The following is a 17,537-nucleotide window of genomic DNA, read 5'->3' on the forward strand; positions in this document are numbered from 1 at the left end:
GAGAATCCTGGTGGGAGATGCTTGTGAGCGAGGATGATTTGTGACCCTTCTCTGTAGGCAGCGATGGATGAAAAGGCACAGAGCATCCTGAGCAGGCCCTTGCTGCTGTGTCAGCTGGGGCTGCACCTTGCCGCCTGCTCTGACACAGAGCAGCCCAGCCTTGGCCTCTTGCCTTGTGCAGATGTGAGGGTCTCCCTGATCCAACCATGCCTGCAGGGACAGCCACCTCTGGGATGCGCTTGGTGCTTCAAAACAAACTGGAGCCAAAGCAGCTTGTCTGGCTACTTCAGTTGCAGTTCCAGGGCAGCTGAACAGGCAGAGCCTGTGACTCCCCACCTCTGGCTTCCTTTTCCCATGGGTTGGGAAGCTTTTGGTCTTCTCCCTCAGCAGAACTTTAGTGGCAGTGAGCACGTTGCAGTCATGCCCTTGGGAGCATTTGGGGAATGGGAACAAGGGCTGGGCTCTCCTGGGCAATTGCAGTGCAGGTGAATGGGGAAGATCTCCAAACCGGTCCAGCGCTCAGCTACACACCCTTCCCTCCCTTCTTAATTGCAATTCCTCCTGATATAGCTGGATCACCAGGAAATAAAAATACCAGGGCTTTTTTGATTAACCTGCCCCCCCCCGGCATCATGCATTTCAAGTTTGCTGGCGGCACCATCCCCAGCCCAGGAGAAGGGAAGCCTCTCGCTCCCTTGGGAAAGGATGAACTCTCGCCTTGTGCACAGAGTTGGCTTTGTTCATGTGGGAGCAGCGCAACATCACTAGTGTGTGGGGGGCAGCATCAATGTGTGGGATCAGCTCTCTCCGGGAAGCCCTTGGACTCCTCTTGGCAAGGATCTGATGCAGGGGAACTGAATATTTTAGGGATGGGTGACAGCATGCTTATTCCCTGAGCTTGCCATTTCAAAACCTCTGCAAATGGAGTTGCTGTTCACAGCCTCTCCACTACATGAAAATCCTGAACGCTCCTCTCCGCTGTAATGCTGACAGATGAAAAGCTGTGTGGTCTTGTGGGCAGGTGGAGATCTGGGAGTCCTGTTGTGATCTGGGGCCTCTTGGCCCCCCTTGGATCTCGTCTCCTGCGTCACTCAGGCATTGTGCAGTGCCTGGCACCATTTCTGATGCAAGGACTCATCTATAACATGGCTGGGTGAGCGGGGAGGGTTTTTGGAGGTACCATCCTTCCCCTCCCTTCGAGTGGGAGGATTGAATACCTCTTGGGCAGGCAGGTGGGTATTTCCCTGGGCACCTGCTGAACCTTGGCCAAAGCAAGGTGGTTCAGGAGGCCGTGCTGGCACAGTTAAGTGTTGCTAGATCTGCCTGGTGCTGCATGGCTGCTGCTGATCCAGGCGGTCACCCTGCTGCTGATAAAACCTTACCACAGTGTGGGAAACCATCTGTCACCATGGAAGTCTGTGGACCTTCCATGGCATTTCTGCTTGGGTGGCTTGTAAGGCCTGAGGATTTTTAGAGGATGCTTATTTCATTGCCAGTCACATCAAACTCATAGGCTAAAGTCTGTGCACTAACATCTGCCCTGGAATTAAAGGCAGTGCTGCTGACCACTGTTAGGTAAAGTGGATGTGAGGCCAGACTTCAGCCCCACACAAGGAGAAGACTGCTGAGTCTTCATCAAAACCACAGGCCTGCTCTGACCTAGCACTTCCAGGGAGACCATGGCACAGAAGACAGGACACAAGCAGAGTGTGTGACGGAGACAAAATAGCACCCCAGGATCCAGCCCTCTGGGAATAATCCTCTGAGGCTCCCCAACGCACTCAACTCCGGGTGCAAAGGCTATTTTATATGGATGTTTCTCAAGCCCATGCAAGCCAACGCGTATGTTCTCCCTGTTTCACTCCTTTCTTTGTCTGCCACAAGGACTGAAACCTCCCGAGTCCTTTAGCGCAGTAGGTTCTCTTCTGAATCTCTTTCACTTCTAGCCTGAATTATCCTGTGACCCTATGAAAAGCATTCTGTTTTCCAGCACATTCAAAGCCACCTTGTCAAGGGTCAGATGCTAACAAACATCTGGCAGATTTGGCCCCAAGGCCATCTCCCAGCAGCGTCTCCTGCTCTGGACATACAGCCAAAGCGGAGCTAGCAGGCCTGGGTTCCTCTGTGCAACCCATGCCTGGCTCTTCACGCCCTTGGCTGACACTGGGCAGGCAGCCACAGCAGGACAGCCCAACAAAAGGGTAGCCACTGTTAATGTTACCGCAGACAGCGTCTTCTCCACTATTCACCTGCGCGCACACAAGCGAGCTGCCACCCAAGTTGGCAAGCTGGTCTGTACAGACCAGGTGCCTGCATCCATGAGAGTTGGGCAGGCAAAGCCCCAGAAGCAACAATCTGTAGGACCCGTTTCACCAGGCTCAGGACCAGGCTTTGCTGCTCTGACTGATGGGGAGCTGTTTGCCATCAGCAAAGGTGGGCACTGAAGGAGAGAGCCTGTCTGCCTCTGTGACACAGAGCCCGTGGCCCAGAAGAAATTTCCTCCTTGTGCTGTGCAGCGGCTGGGCTGTTCACCTCTCCGGGTGTCTTTGCCCACTCTGACACTGGGTGCTGACCGGCAGAGGGGCAGAAAGCCAAGGACTGGAAGCTTGTCTTGGCAAACTGCTCTATCACACCAAGCAAACAGTCGTGCGTGCGTGCACACACAGCAGCTGGGCTTCACCATCTTTCACAGCTGTTTCCTTCCCGGGACTTCACCAACATCCATTTCAGTGATGCCAGCACTCAAATTTTTCTCAGGTGCCCAAAACGCCCCCCGGTCCCTCTAAGCTCTATATACAACAGACTCCCTCTGCCCTGCAGAGTACAGCAAAGCAAATCCTGCACTGGACCACCTGCATGTGCTGGAGGGCTGGGATCCAGCCGAAAGAGCAGCAGATCCCTGGCCAGCCTGGCTTCCTAACACTTCAGTGGTGGAAGCCAGCAGCAGGCATGACCCAGGCCTAACTGCATCAGGGACTGAGCTGTTAGCGTTATCCCAAATACCAATTAAAGCCTTGGTTTTAAACAGGGCGAAGCAATGACCTTTGCCACTTACAGACACGTTCCCACAGTGGATCCCAAGTCCTTCTCACAGTCCTGTTTTAAAGGACACCTTGATTCAATACCGCTGCCTGCCCTTTCTGTGGGTGAAAAACTATTTTTTCTTCCTGATAAACTGAAAACTCAATCGCTTAACTGACCAGAGCCAGGAATGTGTTACCGCATGCGGCATTTGCAGGTGAAACCCCGCTCAGGTCTCTGCTTCAGCCAGCCGGGCTGTTGTGTGTCAGCTGCAGGCTGAGCCTGTTGCTGTCATGTCTTTTAATTCAGAAAAAGTCCTTCACAGGGGAAGATCCCACCAAAGCAGCCCAGTGCTGATGCTCCCAGAGAAGCAACCACTGAAGGATCTGATCCCTGTTGTGGCATTCGCTTCATGCAGCATTTCAGAGCAGCCCAGCGATGAAAGCGTTACTCCCTGTTGCCCTAATTACAGTAGGGCAATCACCATATTTTACTACTGTCTCACAATTATTTCCAGCATTTAAAAATAATGTCAGTCAAATCATTTGTCCCTGAGCCTTGTCCTCGGCGGAGTTTGCACTGGCATTTCCTGCAAATAAGTGAAAGGGGATAGGAGAGCTGCGCTCCAGTTCGTTAATGCCGGCGAAAGCTCACAGGGACCAGAGCTGTCACCCAAGGGAGCGGGGCAGCTTCGAGTGAGTCTCCCCTCCATTCTGAAGTAGGGTGATGAATCTTGCCAAGGTCACAGGCAGACAGCGCTCACCCACCAAGAGCAGCAGCTCACTGAGGTGCCCGGTGAGGAACTACAAAAATTCTCTCCACATGCATCCTGAAAGGAGGAAACCCCGAGGTTTGCAAACAAACAGCTGCTCAAAACTACCGACTTCAGACTTCGTTAGGAACAACAACAAAAAAACACCAAAAAACAAACCCTGCTCTGTGCCAGACAGATATTTTGCTGCCAAGAAAGTGCCACCTACTGGGTCTGCTCCGGTGGGGATATGCAAGAACGGGAAACAAATGCAGAAAAAGTAATGCTGGAAAAATTATGTTTTTTCACCCTTTTAACAGAAAAGCAACCTAAAGCTATGCACTGACAGTTATCGCAGCCGCACCCCCCTCTGCAGTCACGCTCCCTCCGCAGCTGAATCAACCAGACTTTTGAAGTAGATAAGTGCTGGGGCGGGGGGAGGGGGGGATGTGAAGTTTTAGGGACTTACCAATGCTGAGAAGCCGCTTTCGTCTCCCGCAGTTCCCTCGTCTCCTGTGCGTCCTCTCCCAGTTAGCCGTGCCCTCCTAGTTCAATCCTGCTGCCATTCCCCGGCAGCCAAGCTCCCTCTGCCTCGCTGCGTGGCGCTTTGCCTGCGAGCCTGTGCCCCAGCCCAAACGGTGGAAGCGAGAGCAAGGCAGAGCCCACCCAAAGCACCAGCCTGGGGGTCCCCTTGCTGCTGGCTTTCCTCTGCCCTTTCGTCCTGGTGCCGCTCGCCCCGCTTGTCTGAGAGCAGGTGACAGAGGTTTCTTGGCAGAGGAGAGGGGAGGGGAGGGATGTGGAGGCAGCGAGAGGTGGAGCTGGGACCCGGAGCAACAGGTTACTGTATAACTAGGAGCCGGTGGCCCTGGCGAGCCAGCTGCGTCCCCCCAAGGGGCCAGGGGCACCTGGGGCCCTCGCCCACTCCTGCTGCAAGGGGACCCAAAGCTGAGCCGAGGTGCTGACTGAGAGGGACGTGTTAAAGTTCAGTTTTCTTTTGCCTGAGAACATTTTGTACCCAAGGGGGAGGCTGAAGGCGGCGAGGGGTGGCAAAGGAGCGCTTGGAGCTCGGTTTTCCATTGCCAGTGAGGGAGGGGACTCGCTGCCTGAGCACCTCATGGGGGGAACAAGGCACCTTTTGTGCAGCCCGGTGCTCTCCTCCGTGGCTCCGCACTAGCTTGCGGGTTGTTTTCCTCCAGCTTCTCTCCGCCTGCTTTCCCTGCCCTGACGTCTGCAGCGGGGAAAGGTGGTGTGAGGTGGAGAGGGCAAAACGTCCTCTCTCTCCAGGTCCCCAAAGCAGTGAGGTGAGGAGCAGAACCCCTTTTGGGGTACCCCACAGCGTGGAACTTTGCTTCTTAGTGTCACACGGCCATAAAGCCCCTCGTCTTGCCCCACACTTCAGCTCCTGGCATAGGCAAAGGTGTAAGGTAGCTTTGGTGGAGCTGTGCCATGGTTACGGCGGGGAGAGGGAAGTAATTGTTAAACCCACCTTTGGGGGAACCAAGGTGAAGCAGTTGCAGTGGCATAGGAGTGGGTGAGGGGCTCACTGGCCTTGGGTGAGAAGGCAGGCGAAGGCTTTGACATCGGCACAGTGCAGCCTGAGTGGGGCTTGCTCCTCAGCAGGAGATGCTCCTTGTTGGCTCTGCTGGGGTGACCACCATACGCAGGACCCTGTTATTCACACATGTGTGCCCATGTGCTGGAGAGAAGCTGCACATGACCCTTTTGGCCATTGCAGGGAGCGTTCCCGTGCCACGGCAGGGCTGTGTGAGCCCTCCCCTGCAGATGTCTGAGTGAGTGTGATGTCATCGGTGGTGTCAGGAGTGGGACCACCATCCCCGTTTTACCAGGGCCTCAGGTGGGGCACAGAGAAAGCAAGAACCACTTCTTGCTGGGGTAGCAGAGGTCGGACTTGAGCTTCAGCCCTTGACTTGTGGTGAATGTTGCTCCTGTGCTCTCTGGGAAGGATATCTTTAGAGGCTCCAGTTTTGTCACATAATCTCTTGTTACTCCTCTCTTGCTCTTCAAAAGCCAGAGGGAAATTTTAAAAGATGTCCAGGCCACTTTTGTGAGACTGTAGAGAGGTTGGTCAAGTTCTGCTCAGGGTCGGTCCTGCTGCCAGCTCAGCCCTGCAGATGGTGTGACTGGGGGCCAAGAGGGACCCTGAGCTCTGGGAAACGGTCTGTTGTGTGGGCAGGCTTATTACACCTAGTTTCATTAGTCTTAAAATTTAACATTTTGGAAAACAATGGGATCAGCTCATGAGCTGATCGTTAAGCTGGAAAATATCAGCTGAATGTATGGGTCTTACAGACTCATCTGGTTAGCCAGTCCTCTCCAAAAAATGGGGCTTTTGAGAGCATTTTATTAAAGTGCATGTGTATTGCAGGCCTCCCCACGATATATGTTGAACCTATGGACTGTACATGCCAGCGAGACCCCTTGTCACTGGGGCCCTGGGGAAGAAATAGCTGCAACTCTGACACTAGAGAAAGAAATAAGATGCTTCCCCACGACGGGACACAGGTCTGGAGGAAGCCCAGCTTCCTTAACCTGGTGCTTGCCGAGTTCCCTGCCGCTGTGGTTTTCTGCGGTGCCTGCCATGCTATGGGGGCCAGCGCTCGGCTTGCTGCCTGGCCCCTGGCCAGAGCCGTGCGGGGGGAACCGCCCCGCATGAGTTACTGCAGGAGGAATGCGGCCGGGTGAGCTGGATGGGCAGGGGGAGAGAAAGTTCTCTGCGTGACAGTTACGATTTTGGCAGCTTGGTTTTGATAGAACAACCTCTTCTGCCGCGGGAGAATGTGAACCGATACTCGGTGTGACGAACCCACCCAGCGCCCTGTCATCCTCCTCGCTGTGGTGTCAGTGAGACCCCAGGGGGATCTCAGTACAGGATGTGCTGTGAGAACATGGCCAGCCCTAGGACAAGCAGCGCTTGGAGGATTCCAGCCACACCACCCAGCAGGGGAAGGGGCATCAGTTCAACAGAAGGGAATCACGGTGGGAACATCAGCTGTGCCAGAGCCTGGTGAGCCTTGCTGGCTGAAAGGTTTTGTGCAGGAGATCCCTAAACCCTGAAATGCATCATCTGGGGCATTTCAGTGGGACCACTGGGCTGGGCTGATGCTCCCGGGGCACAAACAGAGTTGGCAGGATTCTGTTGGAGAAGCCATTGAATGTTTGAGGCGCTGACTGCTCGCTGTCTGGCAGCCTCAGCTGCATGTTCCCAACGAAGGTAGGCACAGAGGCTACTGTGAAGTGCCGTGCCTCGCAGGGAATCTGTAACTGCTGAGCAGAGGAGGCAACTTTTCCTCTGGGCAGGGAAGAAAACCACAATGAGCCTATGACATCTTCCCTGCAACAGCTGATGCTGGTCTAAGTGAGCCAGGGGCAGTCAGCAAGAGAATTGTCCCACTCCATTGCCTTGGCTCCCAGCTGTGGAACCAAACCTTACGCCTTTCCTGGAGGACTGTACCACTTCAGCAGGCCTTTGGTCTGCATGTTGTTTCTACCTGCTGAGGAACACAAAAAAAGCTGTGGACCAATAAAGCCCTGTCTCTTAAAACACCTCCAAGTTTGAAATCCCAGGAGGCTAACTTGTCTCTCAGGATCAGCCTTTTAAATCAGGTTGGCGGCAGACACCCCTGTGATGGCTTGAGAACAAAGAATTCTTCCTTGCAGAGTAAACAACACCCAAACCAAGCACCTCAAAATATGTGTTCTTCTAAATTTTTAATGCCATTTTCATCCAACTTGCTCGTCCTGTTTGAGAAGGGCTGGGCCTCATAATTAAAAGCTCCAGCAATCTTATGTCTGGCAAACGTCATCAATAGCTTTACTACGCTGTGCCCTGCTTCTCTGAACAGTGGGAACAGTTTGGAAAGGAGCTCCTGATTAGAGAAACTCTCTGAGGCCAGGGCACAATTCTCTTCAGGTCTTTGTACCAGTTTGGCATGGAGAGAAGCTGTCATGAAATTGGGGTCATAAATAACAATTCCTGTTCAAAGCCTGGAAATACCTGAGACGAAGTTGCCTGAAGCTTACAGGCTTCTTCAGCCTTCTACATCCATCACAGAGTGGAGAAGGGCTGTCAGCAGCAGAACTACCCTGGTATCTGCTCATCTAATCAGAAGAAGGTTCATGGATAATTTTATCTTAAACTAGAAAACGGAAACAGAGCTGCCCTGTCCTTTTGAGGGTGCAAATCCAGGCTGGTACCAGCTGACACTGAGCAAGCACTGACAGGGCTCTGTGACCGTCTGCAAGCCATGAGGCAGTACTCTGAAACAAGCTCCAACATTTATGTTTATTATCGTATGTGTATATTTACCCCATTGCTGACTATCAGCAAGCATTGTCACTCTCTGCTGATTCTTGATTTTCATCTAGGTGATGGTTAGGGAGCAAAGGGTTCACAACATTTTATAACATATATATATATAATATATATGTATAAACCACATTGTTTTATAAAGCTTGAGGAGGAGGCTGCTTTACTCTGCCTCCCAAACTCATACTGTGCTGTGGGGATAGGCAAAAACATGGCAGCTGTCACCTAATTAAAACCTTCATCAGAACCATTTTTGAGGGCTATTTTCTGCACAGATCAGGCCAGGGATCCAGTTTTATGGTGCAGCATCACAAGTGGTTGTAGGGTTGTAGTTGAGGGGGTGGTGATCTGTGGTGGGGTCAAACACCTCTGGGTAGGAACACTTTCTACCAGCTTTACTAGTGTCTCCTGAATCTACACCTGGGGTCTCTGCTGCCTCTAGCTGTGCTAAGATTTTGTGTTTCTTTTGTTTGTAGTGAGCATGAGAAGGAAAGAAGGTAAAGCACAGAGGCTGCGACTTGAAGTTGAGATGTGTGACCCCATCTGCTGTACCACCTACATTCAGGTAAAAAACTACTCTGCTGTATTGTCTTGAAAGCCTGTAAGATGTTCTATTACCAGACCTTTGTGTAAGGCAGGTGTAAATACCAGAAAAAAGTTTGTGCTTGTATTTGTACTCACACAGAGAGGGGTTTTGCTCAGTATGCGTTCGTCATTAACGGGGTAGATAGAGCCTGGTGCATTTGTCACTTCTCATAACAACTCTGTGATGTGATGAGTACATTCCATTATGCCAGGCAAATCTGGAAGGACAAATGGGTGGGGGTTTGATTCGTGCAGATTAAGCACAGAAACATTTGGCCACTCAGTTTCCTGGCTCCTTAGCACCCAGTTCCGCTGCTTTTACATTGCCTTCATGGGTGCAGCCTTGTCCCTGCTGATCAGGAAAAGGCTGGTTGTGCCACTGACGTGACAGGATCTGGCCCAAGGGGATTTGTGCCAATGCGTATGATTTTGTTTCGATTTTGACTGCTGGGTGGTGTAATGTGGACAGGAGTTGGTGTGACCTGGCTTTGGCAGTGGCTTCCCTGGGTATGACCGAGGGATGAAACTGGGCCCTTCTGCAGGAACTTCTGCATTGTTTGTTCCCTTCTACCACCACCAGAAAGAACCCAATAGCATGGCTGAGGTGATACAGGGCCCACACCACTCTATTTTCAGCCCCTGGCTGGTGCAAATTAGCGCAGAGCTTTCCCTGTGCAGGAGAACAACCTACATGCAGTGGTAGCAGGAGCAGAAGAGTCTCTTGCACAGATCCAGTCTCATCCAAGTCTTCCTTTGTGCAATTTAACTGTAGCCTAGGAGCTGAACAAGATGCTCTGCACTTCAAACATTTCTTAGATCTAAAACATTATTTATTTGAATAAATAAATAGAAAAACAGGAAATTCTGAATATAAAACCTGCTTGTACAAAAGCCCTGCAAACTCCCCAAGTGTTACATTAATACATGCATATTTTTGATACAGTGAAAATCTGAAATTGCACACAGTTCAAGGCTTGAACGTCATAAAGTTTGCAGAATCATGGAAACAAACACATTTAACACCAAACAGAAGTACACCTGACAACATTCTGTTGGACTTTTAAATAGAAGGCTGAGTGAATGGTGACTGTTTATGCCCATCTTAGACCATTCTATTTAAACAAAAATACTCTCACACTACTGCCTTTGGCCTCTGCATCAGTACGAACCAGCTGCCTAAACCCCATAGCTCGGCTCTCTGGCTATGCACAAAACTTAATTCAGCTCTCTCCCACTGGGATAAATCAGGTAGTGCCCTACTAAAGTCATGGAAATTACCACTGGGGTCTGAGAACACAAATGAGAGCAGAAGAGAAACTGTGCCCTCAAACATGAAGGTGTACGCAGTAAGGCAGAAATGAGTTCATGCTATATTGGCCTGATTCATTTCTGTGTCACTTTGGTTGTATGTGGCTGCTATGGCGTGAAAACTCGTATCTCAACAGCACGTAGCTAGATGATGCCCTGGCTACTATTCTGTGTGGGGAATGAATATTTAGTATTGATCCCTGATGAATAGCAGAGCATTAAGTGTTTTTGCTGAATCATCTCTTGCCTTTGCTCGTAAGTAAGCTATCCGATGAGATAGCATGACACAGCTGCTAGACAGGATATTTTACCTGCCCATCAGGGAGATCTCTGCCCCTCAAAACTTTGTGCTTTAAACAGAGGAAAGTTTTACAGGAATTTTATATGCAAAATTATTAAATATTTGAAATATAAACCCACTCTTTTAGAGAAGAAAAGTGTTGAAAACATGTTGGAAACTGCTAGGGTTTAGCTGACAAAAGCAGCAATGGCTATGACCTTTAGTACTGACTCAAGCCCGTATGTAAAGAGAAGAACAGCGTTTATAATGACGTCTGCTTTCAGCACGTAAGTTTGCCACACCAGGAAATAGACAGACAGAATCACGCTTCCAACAGTGATCACAAGACTGAGCCCTAATGGAGCCTCTTCTTCTGTCAGGTTACCCTTTGAACCTGGAAGGAAACAAAAAGCTGCTATAAGTCTCTGATTTCTTCTGATAATATGACAAGCCATAAGTTCAGAAGTATTCCTGCTCAAAAAAACACTCTAATTCTTACAGCTCAGAGCACATAGAAATACCGGCCTGAATCAAGGCTGTGTCAAGTAAATGTAAGAACAAACCCAAACACCAACGGACAGTCTGTTTCTCGCTGACCGAAGTGAATCTAAATAAAGAGCAATCAGTTGGTACTCAAAGTCGCGACACCTACCTTTTCTTACCACAGATAATCAGCTCTGAAGCTGCAACCATTTTGATCACTCAGCATTTTAGTCAACCATCAAACTTCCCCTCAGTCTCCCCCAGCTCCGCACTTAGCATGAGAACTTGGTGTCTGCAATGCACATCTAAAAGCATCCAATCCTGATTTTAAAATGTTACACAATATAGAATCTTCTATATTCCCTGCTAACCTATTTGTATTTCAAATTACTATCATTGTGGAGAAGCTGCGCTTATCTCTCCCTTGCATTTTCCTCTTCCTCTTATTTCCAAGCCAGGCTCACTAGATTTTGCTTTCTAACTACATTAGACTTGAAACTCACTTCTTTATTCATCCACCAGGCTCCAAGCAAACATATGCAGAGAGCTTTAAGGCAGCAGGCTGAATTCACCCCTACAGCTAAATTCAACAGAGACCCACCTTGCATAAATAGCTTAGGAATATTGAGCACAGATTTTAACAGTAACTTCATTTTTTTAAAAAAAAGGACTTTATGAAATTTTATGAAGGGGTTAGGAGGCCCTTTACACTGTTCTCCCTTAGTGAAATGAAGATGTGGGAACTGGCATGTGTCTTCAGGAGTGAAAGGAACAGGCATAGTTGTGGTGGTGGCAGGTGTACCCTGCTCAGGGACGTCCTTAGCATTACCTGTTCCACAAGGCTCCAGCAATTTTAACTACTTGTGTATGTTGCTGGAGCGGTTGAAAGGAGCCCTGTTGCCTCAGTGAATGGAAATCTCTTTTTCAACGTGTTCATACTCACAAGTCACGCTCACTTGTAAACAGCATTTCAGCTGTCCCATTTATATTGCTTTCTGACAACCCAGCTATTGTTTTTTAATGGCATTATAGATTATATTTCATATGAGAGCAAATTTTGTTTGACCCTCTGACCAAATCTGTTGATCAGTCAGATAAAGTTTAATGACATAAATGAACAGTCCCTTAAATACCTGCTAGTCTGCTAAACTGGCATGTTTTGTTTGACAAACACTCTATATCAGAATGATTAATGTTTAAAGATGATATTCAACTGAAAAGGCACACTGGTAACACGACATACCAAAGTATAATCGGAGCACTTCAAGAATAGCCATAATGAGAAGCAAAGCAAGGTCTGGAGCCAAAAAATCATCTGGATAACTGAAAACTTGACCTGTAGAATAACACAGTGTAAATAGGAAAATAGAATAGGCATACAGACAAACCACAGCCGTGTCATCAGCACACAGCCTACTTCTGTGTTAGAACACGTGCAACTTACTTTTATAAACAATCATTGCAAGAGTTGCCAAGAAGTAAAAGATGTAGTAAATACCATTTACATAAAATAGAAGCTGTAAAGGAACAGATGACAACTGGTAGACTGTTGTTAAGGATTTCTCATAGCAATGAGGTGGGGTCCATTTCATAAAATTGCCCTTTCCCAGTAACCTCAAAATACACTGTGGTGCCTTTTTGTACTATGGTTCAACTATGACTGGCTTAGTGGTAGGGTTCAGAAAGTAACTTGAGATTGCAGACACCAGGAGTTAGGATAAAAGCTAGTTGTTTCAGGTTTGGCTTTAGTTCCTTTTTTAAAAAAATGTATTTGGTATGTAGTAGGGTATTCGTTAGCCTAAGGAAATGTGGGGGGGGTGGGTCCATGTGTACATTTCCCCAGACAACTTCTATACCTCTTAGTCAGCCTTAAGCAAGTTGACAGAGGGTTGGCAGACTCCAATACATCACATTCCTGAAGGTTTTTGAAAATAGGTGGCTCTGTGAAGCAGACAGGCCCTGTTACTGCCCACATGATGGAAAGTCTGAAAGCTGTGCTTTGTCTTTGTTACAAGTCTGAGAAAGGCCACAAACTCAACTCTGAGGTGCAAATTGATAAGAAACAGACTTCCTTAATTCACTGCTCACAAAACTAACAGTTGTATAGTACAACATAATATTTCGCTTTAGTTATTTGTCTGTGTGGATCTACTGCCAAGGTATCCGACCGAGAGCTCCACAATCCTTAATACACCCTCAGAATGCCCCTGGAGGACAGGGAGTACGGCACACGCTGTTGTATGAATAGGGAGAAATTACTTGGAGGCTTAGAGCAGATTCCTCTCACCTGTAGCCACCCCAAGACAGCTACCCTACAGTCAGGCATCCAGCCTGACCTCATCACCGGGGCTCCCTCCGGAGTCAGTGGAGATGAGCACCTTCCTAGCCAAGCAGGTCCCAAACAGGGCGGGATGAACTACTGTCAGATATTAAACTGTGCCAGCTCCCTCTCTGACCAACAGGAGCTGAAAGGCCTGGTTTATGGGATGTACCACACAGCCAGGTGTCTTCAAGAGCCCACCCACCCCTATGCATAGGCACAATTCCTCACAGCAGGTACACACGTACTGAAGGAATCATTTTCTCTCGAGGCACTGCAGCATGTTATTAATGCAACATAGGAGATGTGTAGGATGTCCTGGCACTCACCACCACATGAGGAAGTTGGAATGTGGCTCCAAGAATCCAGAAAGTTTGGCCATTCACATAGATTTTTGATAACCAAATGCCTGCCTTAGTCTTCAATAATACAATGTAATTTATATAAGGAAGTCATCAGTGCTGCTTTAATTCTACATCTGTCTCTCTAGACTCAAAACATTCTTTATATGCCTCTCTCTCCCCCAGCCCTTCTCAAATCCTCTGAATATCTCCAAGCAGGGACTTCATCCCAGGCATCTTCTACAGGAGCTGCCCATCCAGTTTCTGAACAGTGCACCCACCCGCATGCGGTGGATGTGTTCCAGTTCCCAGAGAAGCTCATTTTATTAAAACAGAACCAGGGGTTTCTGTTTTTCCAGTTGCAGGAAGGTGGAACAAAAAATTACTTGATAGGTTCTAAGCCTGGAAATCTCTGCAGCCAAGGGTGTCTCCTCTCAGAAGTTACTTAGATCTTGGCAGGAGTAAAGGTAGGGTGAATTAACATGGGAGGAGAGGAAGTACTATTGAAAGCTGCTTTTACTACCTCTTCAGCTGTGTCAGCTGTCTGTGAGGTGTGCTGCATGGGGTTTGTGTTCTTCAGTCCACAAATTCCATTTTTAGCCTTGCTTCCTAAGGACATGAGAGTTACGTGACCATAAAATGCGGCTGCCAGCCCTCTGTCAAGACTGCAGGGTGGGTTAAAGGGTTTTCTGCATGAGTGGGAGCTGATCAGGGCAAACTCTCAGCTAAATCCCAGCTAATGCTACAAAAAACATCTTTCCTTGGAAGAAATGTTTTACCAGTTTTCCTTCATATGGACAGTGATGGAAAACTCAAAGAATAACACAAAAATAGCATTGTGCAGATTTATTAGGCAGGGAGATGTGAATGCATTTCAGCCAGTCTTCCTCAGGATTCCCGCATGTGAGAGATGAAAGGTACAAAAAGGATACGACTGATGAAGTTCTTCCTTTCCGTCAAGAAGGAAAAAAATAAAAAGAAAACAAGTCTAAATATTTACCAAAAGTGCTGCAGAAACATTCAAACAACTGATGTTACTAGAGTGGTCAAGCGTGCTTGCAGAACATTCTTTCTTTTTCAGTTCACTGGAAGACTTACTATTTTCTCATATCATGCAGTTCAGGTTCCAAAAATAACTTCTTCAAATACAGAAATTCTAAAATAATTTGGGGGAAGTCCCTGTTCTGAAAAGTAACTTTCACCGAGGAACCCATCTCTTTGAAAGCATAAAGTACACAGGCATTACCTAGAACTTGTTTATCCTGTCCTTTCACAGCAGATGACACTTCATCCCCTCTAACTATGCAGGAACAAGGGAAACATGCAAGGTAACCAGAATGTTCCATTTGGTTTTAAATTGTGAGAAAGCATTCATGTAGAACACAGGGCTCCCCGCTTCCTCTAAATCACATCCTTCCAAACCGGTTCCCTTCAAAAGCGAAGTCATTCTATGTAAAACCTTAATATGTGCTGATCACCCACAGAAATCATACCAAATATTTTCTATAAGCTAGACAATGCATTTTCTTTTTCTTTTTTTCTGCAAAAACACAGATAAAATTCCCTTGCAACATGATGGCACTAACATGCTAAAGTACCTCTTCAGTAACCCATTAATATTCTCAACTTCTTTCAGACACATGGGGAATTGAAAAGTTACGATCTCTGTTTGACAGAGAGCAAAACTGTCTGTGAAAGACCATTTCATCCATCATCTTAGAGACATCTCATTATCATCAAATCAGTGGGACATATTCATCTCACCATCTTCATCCCCGGGCTTCCTGAGGTTAATGGCCTCATCACCTAATAGTTTTATGCAGTTGGGCCCAAATTACTCCCCACTAACTTTAGGCACCTAATTAAGGTATCCAATTTGGGAACACAGTGGAAATAGGCAAGCAATTTTAGAAAGTGATTCATACTGTCTGTGATCTGAAACGCCTCCTGGATGTGCTTCATTTCCTCTCTACTTTCTGTAAAAGGGACTACAGGCTCCTAACAGACTTGTCCCTTCTTTTAGCTAAAATGCGTTTTGATGAATGCTTTATTTCTTTTTGCAGAAGGGGAGTTAAAGGTTTCACTACACACCTTGTTCTGCAGCAACTAATGGTTAAAAGATGCGTTGTATTTATACCCTGGTATAAACCCTCATACATCAAGATGATATGCTTCCTGACTTGCACAGCAATAAGGAGATGTCTCCATTTTAAAGTTGTTTGAGACTGTGAAGCCAGATGTTAATTTGAAATACCATGACTGCATGCGTAGACGTGTTATTATTCCGCAAGAAGTGGCTGGATATGAACTTTTTCTGTATAACCAAACACTAAGCTGTACTGGTGTAGCCTCATCCGTGCTGGGTAGCTACACTGTCGTGACGCCTGCCGTATAATTAGAGTACTACGGTTTTACCGTACAGGTAATCCCTAGTGAACTCCCTAATGGCAGTTCCCCACCTTTCTCTTTAAACTTTTTTTTTCTTTTAAATCATTTTCCACAAGAGGGCACTGACTACATTCCTGCATCTGTTCAGAGGAGGAGTTTGATAGCCACTATTATTTAGAACATGCTGCCTCCCCCAGAGCAACGCGGGACATTTCACACAGGTTAAACATTTAAACCCCACAACACGCCCGTGAAAGAGATACTGCAGTTAAGTAGTAATTATTATGCCAGCTGAATATATAATTTCAGGTGTTACAGCAGGCTGCTAATAGCAACACCCTGAGATCATCTCACTGCTAGGATTAATGAAGTCTGGATTGCTGCTGGGGGATTTTTAAATTGAAAGTGAGCATTCTGGCACAGGAGGGAAAAACAAAAAGCACATTAACAATTTGAAAGCGTTTAGATGAAGCACACAAAGTTGCAGCAGCAAGAACAACTTTCTGCTAGGGGGGACATTTGCATTAGTGAGACCTGGTGTAGTGACTGCCCACTGCGTGCAGGCTGGCACCTGATTTCTGCCTATTTGAATGCTTGTACGGACCGTAAAAACCCAAAGCGTAATGCCCCTTGTTTCCAGTTGTGTACATGCTTTAAGTAGGAGGGTAACTCCCAGGCAATAAGCTGTTTGCACTGGGGTTGAGCATGGACTGTCTTTCCAAGCTGCTTGGGTACGCAGACCGAGCTGTCCACCACACGGGCTCTGCACGCAGGCATGCCTCTGCTCCCAGTCCTGCTCTCAGGCAGCCCTTTAGCCAAATCCTGCTGACTTTCCTGGGCGGCTTTGTAGGGAACAGCCACATGCCACACTCCAGTGCAGTGTTTAATACAACAAAAGCTTTGACTACTTATCCAAGCTGATACTGATTTTGGAAATGACTGAGTGACACTGTGTGCAGTTACTTGAGCTAGAACGTGGCCTATTTTCTAAAAAACTGGTTTAATTTTTTTAACGGCAAAACTATATTAAAAGCATGCAGCAGCTGTAGTTAACATTACCCAGTGCACTGCATTGCAGCAACTTGGTTTTGGGACTTTCACAAACGCCGATTGTTCAGGCCGAAGTTTTCAAGCCCAGCTCTGTCTGAGATTTACATTCTGGGGGAAACCTTTGACCTCTTTGAAAGAAGCGGAAAATCATCATTTTTACCACACTACTGAAGAACTTTTCTTCCCCCCTCTGAATCCCTGTAGTTCTCAATTTGAAATAAAGACTTTAATTTTCAAGGGCCATCACTCAGCCTGAGGAAGGCGATTTGCCTGTGGGTAAAGGAGCTCCTCAGCCCGCACAAGCGCCAAGCCCCTTCTCACGCTGACAGAGGGCCCGCAGCTGCCAGCATTTACCTCAGCGTGTCGGGACTGTCGCGATATGGCTATCGGGCTGGGCTTGTCGCCGAGGCCTAGCCCGACCTCGGCCCCCGCCTCGCTTTCGCTGCGTCCCCCCGCCTGGGGCGGCGAGAGGTAACCGGTAACACGGTGGGAAACAGCCACCCCCGGCCCGCCAGGACGCGGTGGGGAAAGAGCTGTCGCTGTCGCCGCGCCGCTCACCTCGCCTCACAACAACGGCCATCTTAGCGCCCCGCCCCCGCCGCCTGCCAGTCCTCCAGCTTCCCGGCAGCCTGTGCGCCGCGACCGTTCGGCTGCGCGCGCCTGGGAGGAGCTCGCTGCCCTCC

General features: G+C 48.2%; 2 protein-coding genes across 3 annotated transcripts in view; both read right to left on the minus strand.

The window, feature by feature from the left end:
• The window catches only part of EPS8L2 (EPS8 like 2), a 66,875-nt gene extending 62,291 nt beyond the window's left edge, over positions 1–4,584 (minus strand). For both annotated transcript variants that reach the window (XM_040608644.1, XM_040608645.1), the window contains exon 1: positions 4,242–4,584. The gene's annotated coding sequence lies outside the window, so the exon portion shown is untranslated. The remainder of the gene's footprint in view (positions 1–4,241) is intronic.
• A 4,280-nt stretch (positions 4,585–8,864) lies between these two features.
• TMEM80 (transmembrane protein 80) lies at positions 8,865–17,518 on the minus strand. The gene is made up of 5 exons (XM_040607907.1): positions 17,413–17,518; positions 14,349–14,365; positions 12,200–12,293; positions 11,999–12,091; positions 8,865–10,666 (listed from the first exon to the last, which is right to left on the minus strand). The coding sequence occupies exons 1-5, from the start codon at positions 17,432–17,434 to the stop codon at positions 10,461–10,463; spliced, it is 432 nt and encodes a 143-aa protein (XP_040463841.1). The 5' UTR covers positions 17,435–17,518; the 3' UTR covers positions 8,865–10,460.
• Between the last annotated feature and the right edge of the window lie 19 nt (positions 17,519–17,537).

The sequence above is a fragment of the Falco naumanni genome, chromosome 10 (genome assembly GCF_017639655.2).
Source record: "Falco naumanni isolate bFalNau1 chromosome 10, bFalNau1.pat, whole genome shotgun sequence".
Classification (NCBI taxonomy): domain Eukaryota; kingdom Metazoa; phylum Chordata; class Aves; order Falconiformes; family Falconidae; genus Falco; species Falco naumanni.

Coding starts and splice junctions, on each gene's coding strand:
- TMEM80 (XM_040607907.1), bottom strand. CDS start 17,434: ATGGCCGTTGTTGTGAGGCGAG. Junction 12,092..12,199: donor TGCAATGATTGTTTATAAAA/GTAAGTTGCACG, acceptor GTTATTCTACAG/GTCAAGTTTTCAGTTATCCA. Junction 10,667..11,998: donor AGTGCTCCGATTATACTTTG/GTATGTCGTGTT, acceptor GTTTCCTTCCAG/GTTCAAAGGGTAACCTGACA.